This window comes from Blastomyces dermatitidis, assembly GCF_000003525.1.
Source record: "Blastomyces dermatitidis ER-3 genomic scaffold supercont1.7, whole genome shotgun sequence".
In the NCBI taxonomy this organism is placed as follows: domain Eukaryota; kingdom Fungi; phylum Ascomycota; class Eurotiomycetes; order Onygenales; family Ajellomycetaceae; genus Blastomyces; species Blastomyces dermatitidis.
The window spans coordinates 3670883-3680845 of NW_025544780.1; the positions used below are offsets into that span (position 1 = coordinate 3670883).

Genomic DNA, 9963 nt, shown 5'->3' on the forward strand with positions numbered 1-9963 from the left:
CCATTCTCAGTCATTTTCATCAATGTAGTTGAGAAGTGATATATTCTCTTTCTCTGAATCTGAATCTGAGTCTGATGAGTTCTGAAAGAGAATTCTCATGAAAGCTTGACATTTTTCCTCAAAAGAGTTTGCTGTATATGATTCATTCTGAAACTCATATTCTAAGGCTGGAAGTTTTGCTACACTTCTTGTTTTAGTATAGTTAAAAGCTTTAAAAATTTCCTTCCCTTGTGCTTCTTCAAGAAATTTATTCCAGCAGTCTGTTTTAGCTCTTTTGATATCTGAAAAATATTCATTTCTGACAGCTTTGAACTCTTCATCAGATATTACATCATTTTTCCAATCTCTTCTAGCAGTAGCTAATTCTTTTCTTTTAGATGAGATATTCTCATTTCATCAAGGTTTTGAATACTCAGAAGATTTTCTTTTTGAAATATTATCTCTAACACTTGTTAGAATAATAGATGTAATAAGCTTCACTCTATTCTCAAGCATTTCATTTGAGATATCTTGACCAGAATTCCAATATAGCTCATTCTGTCTTTCAGATTTTAGCAGTTTTATGCTTTCTTCAACTGCTTTCCAATCAGCTTTTTCAAAGTTATACTGATTAGAGAGAAGAGGATTTTCACTCATTTGTTTTTCACTCAGTTCAATATCAAATTGAATAATCTCATGACCTGATCCTGATGTCTCATTTGAATCAATAAACCAGTTTACAAGTCTTCTTTTCATTAGATTTTGTGACATGAAGGTTAGATCTATAATAGACTTCTGTTTCATGCCTTTTCTAAAGAATGTTTGTTGATCAGACTTATTAACCAAATCTATTGAATGCTCAAAGGTCCATTCAATCAGATTATCAGCTCTCACTGCTCTCTTGCATTCTGAATTCCATCAGGGATGATGTGTATTGAAATCTCCTGCAATTATAGAGTTTCTTGATGAAGTTATGTTCAGAAATCCTCTATCAATTGTCCAGATATTGTTATTTTCCTTCAATGACTTTTCATTATAGATATTTATGAGCTGTATAGTATCAAACTCATTTTCTTTATCTATAATATCACCCACCAGAATATCAGGGTCAGACATGATATCAAATCTTAGATTAAATTGATATCTTGATCTCTTTCTTCCATAGATCACTACTCTTGACTTTATCTCAGACTTTTGAGGTAAAAAGCAGTAGTAGCTTGAATGAGAAATAACATATTTTTGCTCAGCATCAAAATTCAGCTCCTGAAGCAGTATAAAATCAACTTTTTGTTCAAATGCAATTTGAAGACAAGAATAAATACAATTTGAGTTTCTATTCACATTATTTTGAATAAATGTGATTTTTGAAGAGTTTTTAAACTTTTTTTATTGTTTTTGTTGTATATTCATACTAAAAGAGAGTAGAGTAGAATCTAATCACTATCATCAGATAGTAGATTATAACTGTTCTGAAAAGTAGGAATCTCAACTGCTTGCATTATATCTAGTTTATCACCAGAGTCATTTCTCAATTCTCTAATCTTAACAGGAGTTTGAGGATTCAAGTTCTGTTTACATTTAGCTGGAGAGTTGGAGTTTGAAGACTTAGATAGTTGAGAGTTTCTTCTTTTTGAGCTTGTAGTTGTGAGTTTACTGGCTTGACTCTTCTCTTCAGTTCTAGATTGACTTTGAGCTTCATCTTTTCTCCAGTTCTTTTGAGTTCTAGGAGTAAACATACATTCTTTTGAGCTAGATGCATGTTTTTCTTTGCAATTAGAGCACTTAAGCAGAGTGTGTTGACAAATTTCACCTCTTTTTAAGCATGTTTCACATTTATGCTCACTAGTTTTGTGATCTCTGGCACAGAATGCACATTTTGAGTCTCTAAAACATGAGATTGCAAAGTGTTCATATCTTTGACAGTTTGAACACTGTGTTTGAGCTTTGAGGTTCATCCTTGAGTCTTTGTATTCATGAACTCTCATTTTCAAACCTGCTACTCTTACTTCAGAGATCTTTGACTGTTCAAGTGTTTTTGTATATACTAGAACAGAGGCATTTCTCCTGCTTTGTCTGAACTCAATTGAATTTAGTCATACAGGCTCCTTTCTCAGTTGAATAGAGTTGTATTCTTCCAATTCATTTTTGAGAAGTAGCATTCCTTCTTCACAGTCAAAAATTTCAACTGGAATATCATGAAGAATGAATTTGTCCCACTTTTCATCTCTTTCAGATAGAATTGTTGTGTTTAACAAAGATTCTACTGCTGACTTTCAGAGATTCTCATTCTGAATAAGGAATTCAGCACTGAATTCAGGCATTGTAGTCAGAATGATGGAGTTTCCAAAGAATGATGGTTCAATTGAAGCTATAACTGGTTTTTGAACTTCAATATCAGTCATTAACTGAGAAAAGAACTGCTGGTTAATTTCATTTCTGATTCTGAAAATGAGATTTGAGTTTAGCTTGTTTCTTTGCAGAATGTCCTGGTTTGAGACTTTGAGAATAAGTCTTCTATTTCTGGAGATTTGGAAGTTTTTCTCTTTTTGCATTTTCTTTTCCACTTTTCTATGAATAGAGGCATGAGCAGTATTCTTCTCAGTTTTCTCAGAATTTTGAGCAGGTTTTGAGACAGTAGGTTTAGAGACAGCAGGTTTAGAGACAGCAGATTCAGCTGCTTGAGCATATGTTTTCTTCTGATTTAAAGAAGGAGAAGAAGAAGAAGTAGAAAAGAAAGAAGAGCAAACTGAAGAGTCAGTGATTGTATTAGAAATTTTCAAAGTTTTTTGAACTGTGTTTGAAATTCCAAGTTTGAACTTGATCACTTCCTGTAGTTGTCTAGCCTGAGCATGAAGAATTAACAGAACTTCTTCATTCATCTCACTCAGACTTAAGACTTGTATAACTTCAGACATAATTTATACATAGCTGTCTATGAGTCAGGTTTATGCTTCTGATCAGTGTTAACAGACTCACTTACAGAGATAGAATCAGTTAATACTGCAGAGTTGATTAGAGAAGACAAGCTCATTTATATAATAACTTTATAAGTATCTGAGAATCTTGCAGTCATGAAAACTGAGCTTCAGATATCAGAGAAATACTGAGATCTTACAGAGATGTTCAGCTTAGTAAAGGCAGCTGAGCTTCTTTCTCACTGTGAGAAGAATCTGATAATAGATTTAGTAGAAGAACAGAAACCCTTCTGAGAATTAATCTATAAACTCTCTCATTATAAGACAGAGGTCTTATGAATCTATGTAAAGAAGAATCTGAAGAATGATTTTATTTAATCTTCACAGATCTCTGCAGAAGCCTCTGTGATATTCATAAAGAAGAAGAATAAAGATCTCAGATTATGTATAGACTACTGTGATGTGAACTTCAAGATAATAAAGAGCTGCTATTCTCTGTCTCTAATTAAGAATGTAATTAACTGTTTCACAGAAGCTATTATATTCACACAACTGAATATAATTAATGTATATACACAGCTGTAAATACAGTCTGAAAATGAATGAAAGACTGTCTTTAGAACTGCACTGAAATTATTTGAATATTTAGCAATATCTTTTGATCTGACTAATGTCTCTATAGTATTTCAGTCTTTCATTAATAAAACACTTTGTATATATCTGAATGTCTTTGTAATAATATATCTGAATAATATGATAGTGTACTCTGTGAAGAAGAAAGAACACACTGAGCATGTGTGAAGTATGTTAAAGACCTTAGATAAGACAGAACTGTATGTTAAGCTTACAAAGTATAACTTCAGTATCTATTGAATTAATTTCTTAGAATATATAATCACTGCAGATGATATTCAGATGAAATCTTCACAGATTGAGACTATTCTATTATAATCAGAGTTAACTATTATTCATGAGATTCAGATCTTTCTGAGCTTTGTGAATTTCTATAGATGATTTATCTTTGTATTTATGAGAATCTTCTTAGCTCTTACAGACATGCTGAAGAATGAAAATAAGAAGAAATCATTCTATGAATGAAGAATAAAAAGATTGTTAAGAAGAGAGAACTGTGAGAACTTTCTTATCTCAGAAGCTCACAGAGTCTTTATAAGATTAAAACAGATATTTACAGATACAGTAATACTGTTTCACTTTGATTTCTTACTCTTAATCAGATTAAAGACAGATATCTTCTTCTTTATAATTTCAGAAATAGTCTTGTAACTACAGTTAAATGAGAACTGAGTTTCAGTAGTCTCTTTCTCATAGAAGATATAATCTGTGAAGATCAACTATGACATTTATAATCAGAAGCTTCTTATAATAGTGAAATTCTTCTGTCACTGATATTACTACTTTAAGAACCTTGTAATAGTAATTACTGTTAGAACTGATCATAACAGCTTATAATAGTTTACTTCAATTAAGAAACTCTCACAGTGATAGATTCACTAAGCTCAAAGACTGAGTGAGTTCTGATTCAAGATAGAATATATCAAGAAAACTAAGAACTCAGCAGACAGACTCTCTCACAGACCAGACTATATTAAGAAGATCAGAATGACAGATACAGAGAGACTAGAGAAGACAGAAAAGCTTCACAGAATACTCAGACTGAGTATTATAAAGAGATTGACTGAAGAGTCTCTCAATCTCTTATAAGAGAAGAGAAAGAAGAAAGAAAAGAAGTCTGTATAACTACTCTCTATAACACTGAGAGTCAACACTCTGAGAATCTCTATGAGAATTCTTGAAGAGAGTATCTATAATCTGAAGAATTTACAGACTTTGAGAAGTGCTGTGAAAGATCTGATATAAGAGAAAATAGAGTATAAGTCTTCACAAGATCTTCTATTCAGATTGTCTGAACTGCAACTGAAGAATGAATATACTCAGTATATTCAGAAACTGCTTACAGCAGAGACTAACTCTGCAGAAATAAAGAATTGAAGAGACTTAAATAATCTCTTATAAAGAGAGAACTGAATTTATGTATCTGTAAATGAGTTTCTATATATAGAACTTATTAAAAGATATCATGATTCTTCTCTAGTGAGTCATTTTACAGATACTAGAACTCATGAGTTACTTATAAGAAAATACTTCTGACTGAAGATGTGAGAACTTGTGAAGAAGATAGTGAATTCTTATACTGTTTATCAGAGTTCACAGATAGTATAGTTCAGATTATATAAAGAACTTACTTCTCTATTCATCTTATGAAAATCTTGAGAACAGCTAGAAATGAATACTCTTGTAAGTCTCTCTGAAAGTAAGAACATATATGATATCTGCTTTGACAGTATACTGATGATAGTGAATCACTTCATCAAGATAATACACTTTATACTCACTTATAAAAACTTGAAGTCAAAGGATTTGACTTATATCTTTATTCATGATATGATCTGATTGCATGAATTATCTGCAAACATTATCTCAGATAGAGAATCAATCTTTATAGAAGAGTTCTAATCTAATCTGATAACTATACTGAAGATCTTATAAGATCTAAGTATGACTTTTCATCAACAGACAGATGATCAGATAGAATATCTAATGAGTATATTAAAACAGTATCTGTAATGTTTTGTCAATTATAATCAGAATGACTGAGTGTATTGATTATCACTTACAGAGTTTATATACAACAACTCAAAGCATGTCAGCACAGATAAAACTCTCTTTGAGATGCTTACTAAGACTTATTCATAAATAATCTTAATGAATCTGTGAGAGTACACTATAGAGTGTGATGATGCCTGTGAACAGGCTGAGAGAATTCAGAAGATCTGAGAGAAAGCCTGTGAATTCTTGAGAAAGACTCAAGAGTATTAGAAGAGATACTATGACTTTAAGCATATTACAAAGAGTTTTAAGAAAGATAATAGAGTCTGACTAAATCTAGAAAATATCATCATGCAGAGATCTAGTAAGAAGCTGAATCTCTTATGAATAGAGTCTTACAAGATTATAAAGAAAGTTAGTTTATAGTTCTATAGATTAAAACTGTTATCTGAGTTGTAGATATATAATGTTTTTCATATCTCTTTACTTTATAAATATAAGAAATTCTTAGAAGAGAATTCTGTGACTTATCACTCTGTCTATAAAGCACTAGAGAGTGAAAGAGAATATCAGATTAAAGAAATTATTAACTCAGAGAAGTGAGATTACAAGCTCTAATTTAAGATTCAGTGATAAGAGTATTCTAATAAGATAAATAAGTTCACTTAAGAATCATTCAGATAGATAAGATATCTGTAGAAGCTGAGACATGACTTTTATACTATGAATTCTAATAAGTCAGAATAATACAGTTTTTACTAAGAATCTGATTGTGATAAAGATATTAACACTGTTATTTGAAATTTCTAGTCTATAAGATAATGAGTTTCTACTGAGATGAACAGTCTGCAGTGTATATAAGAAAAGAAGAAATCATATTCTTATTAAAGTTAAAAAACAAGATAACAAACAGAGCTGTGAACATAATTTAGAGATTAATAAAGAAAAAACAAAGAAAATTCACACTTATACTCTTAATATCTATAACACTCAATTTTCTTACAACTATTAATTTTTTTCTTCAAAGAAGCAGAGAGTATCATATCTGCAGTACAGATAATTATTATATTTAGTATGAAGACTGTCAGAAATGTACAGACTTCAGAGAAGTCAGATATCAGAGTATGTATAGTTACAGCAGAGTCTTGAAGACTGATCATCTGTGTGTGTGATCAGATACTTCTTATGAAGCTGTGTTCACTTTCTCAGTTATACTGAAGTATTCAGTCTGAAAACAATTGAGATATGAAGAGAGAGCTCATCTGTTCAGATCAACTTCTGTCATGAATTCATGGCATTTGCATTGCCTTGATTATTCAGATTTTACAGATATCTGAAGACTCATGTCTTATTGATAATGAGATTACAGAAATGCATCATAGTGCAAGAATCATTAATAGAGAATCTAGACATATTTGCATATACCTGATCAGAGATTGTGTAAGCAGAGGAAAAGTGATTATAGACCTGTGAGACTGTAGAAGATACTGACAACACTGAGAGCTTTGTAAGAACTGTCAGCTAAAATCTGTAAGAAATTACTTATGAGAAGACTTATAACAAAGAGAGGAACTACACTGCTTAAAGTCAGAGACTGATCTGAAGAAGGCAGAGAGTTGACTGCTGATCTGAAGATTGAGTGCAGTGATAAGACTGAGAGAAATGAAGATACAGTTGTGAGCAGCAGTATTTCTACTTCATCAGCTGATAAAAAGTGATTAGAGAAGTTATGAAGATATTCATAAGAAGCTCAGCAGTGATCAGACATTGTTTATAAAGATATTAAAATTAAAAAAATTTTTTATTCTTGAAAAGTTCTTGAATCAATATATAAATATTGTTAGAAACACTCTCTCTCTATCATCTGAATGAAAACACTTTGCAGATAAATGAGAATACTCATAGTTATGAGAATGAGAGCTGTTACAGAAAAAGAGAAAAGAAGATGAAATTCTGCAGACAGATCTGAGATATTTATACTACTCTAGAGAGGTTTACTTACACTGTGAGTGATTCTGTAGAACAGTCAGATCACTCTAGTAAATAAAAGTGATTGTGAATCACAGGCCTGAATCTTTCTATATAACTACAAAGAGTGATTGCAGACTGTGAATATCTTGATTCTACAATTCTACAGAGTTAATAAAAGAATGAAAAATTCCTCACAATTCTACAGTGTTAAAGAACAATGATTTATAAGAATGAGTGAAAGATCAACTTATGAATACTTCTCTTTGATGAGAATAATCTTATAGAGAGTGATTCATCTGTGAGATGAATCTGTGTAATGATTATATAAGAATCTTATGAAAATGATTAAGAGTTAACTAAAACTCTTCTGTATAAAAGATGTGAGATGAATCTATATGATAGTCAGAGAAGAATCTGAAGATCATAAAGAATCTCACAGAATAAGAAACTAAGTAACAGACTCTTTTCTCTTCACAGTAATAAGGGATTTTTCCTCACTGAGATTTTTATAGATATGAAGGGTTTTTAGTAAGTATCACTGCAGTGCTGAGCTGATTCTATGAAGTCACTCAGTGAAAGGCTTTGCAGATGAAGTCTTAGAGAGAGAAGAGTATATAAGAAATTCTACTTCTTATGAATTCTTGATCTCTATTTCTATCTCTCATATAATCAATAGAGCTAGCAGTCCTTGACTACACACAACTATATAGACTGGAGTTCGCGAATACTATTTATAACTCAGCTTAAATACTATTATACATTTAATCTCTACATTTTATCTTTCTATCATGAATACTTCTAGTAGTTAACAGTATATATCACGCCAAGCTGCAAACACCTGAATAATCGCCTACGAGCACTTATTCTTACATGCACACTGAGTTATAAGCATTCAGTCTCAGATAACTTCTGCTATTATTTATCTGATTCTGTGTCTTCTTCTTCTTCTGTTTCTTCTGTCTCTGTTCTCTCTGCTCTGACTTCTGATTCTGTGAGTTCTGCACTCTTCTTCAATTTCTCTACATGTATGTGTACATATTTCTATATTAGCATTCCAGTCAATCTTGTGATAAATGACATTAATGTTGTATGCAGAGTGATAGAGAAATCAGAGATATGTATAATATTATTATAAGAGCAGCTAGCAGCTCTTGAATTTCTTACAGATCTTGAGTTTTGAGATTTTCTTTATTTTTGATGTTTTTCAAATGATGTGATATTGAAAATAGATTAAATATGTGATGTATGAAAATGAATAAGATATGTATAATAATATTTGTCTTTTACAGCTGACTCTTACAGTTAATAATTAATTCATTATCTCTTTTCTTTTCTTATACTTTTTCTTTATCTGCTAGTCACTACTCTTACACAACCTCTATATAATACAGTATTCAGTGACTAGGTTCAGCAGCTTTTATCTTTTATAATTCTATCTCATACATTCTACTGTCTCTCTTCACCTGCTCAGATCACTATAGTGAACAGCTCATTGAAACTAATCTCACTCAATCTCTGAGTGTTCTCAGAAGTTGAGATGACTTAATCTCATGTATTTACAGATGTTTCAGATAGTTCATTCTCTGTGATCTCTGTAATTAAACTGATATAAACAGTTGAATTCAACTCTGAATTTCTTTTTCTTCTGCAATCTGACTCATATACAAGTCTGCTGCTTTATGACTGCTTTTTACTGCATTGTACTCACTGTCTGCAGCATGTTATTATATGATCAGCTACAGTCTCATCACTTATTGAAGTATGACATTCATCTGATTTCTTCATTACTTCTCATTCTTTTCTTATAATTGTAAAAAGATTGAAATAAGTGAGATCATCTGATTTGTAAGTGTCTATGATTTCTCTTATCTTATAAGACTTTTCAATTATAAGCTTCTTCTTTTTCAATGCTGATAATAGTACTGTGAATAATCATAATCTGCTCAGATCTTGCATCTTTACTTTCATAAGTTGTGAATTATTTATTAAGTTATATAAGACTCATCTCTCTGATTCTTTCAATGCATACATTCTCAGAGAATGTGATTTAAGTATTTTATATGACTCAAATCATCTAGATTGAAACTTCTCAGAACTCTCATTATATACAAGAACTTATATTCTCATCTTGAGACTTGATTTCTTAACTAGTGAGTCTTGTATTCTTTTTGATTGAATTACTCAGTTCAGAAGTAACTTATTAGCTTTTATACATGTGTAACTGATCTCTTTCAATCTTGATTCTATGTCTGTGACTGTTGTATCTGCAACTGCTACTGCTGTATCTGTAACTGCTGTTTCCTCTCTCATCTTTTCTGAAGCATTCTTCAGAATCCGCAGATGCAATTCATACAACAGATAGAATGATGAACACTTGAAGACTGCATGCTGCTGAATTCGCATGACTAATAGCATCTATCTGAGATATTCATCTCATAGTCTTATAGACTTGTTCACTAGATATTTCATC

At 31.3% G+C, this 9963-nt stretch overlaps 1 protein-coding gene across 1 annotated transcript; it reads right to left on the reverse strand.

Annotated features, from left to right (window-relative positions):
• Positions 1-2252: 2252 nt before the first annotated feature.
• On the reverse strand, positions 2253-2894 carry BDCG_17443 (uncharacterized protein; the record flags this gene model as incomplete). Its single annotated transcript, XM_045426566.1, has 2 exons — positions 2253-2675; positions 2727-2894. The coding sequence occupies 2 exons, from the start codon at positions 2892-2894 to the stop codon at positions 2253-2255; spliced, it is 591 nt and encodes a 196-aa protein (XP_045281945.1).
• Positions 2895-9963: the final 7069 nt, after the last annotated feature.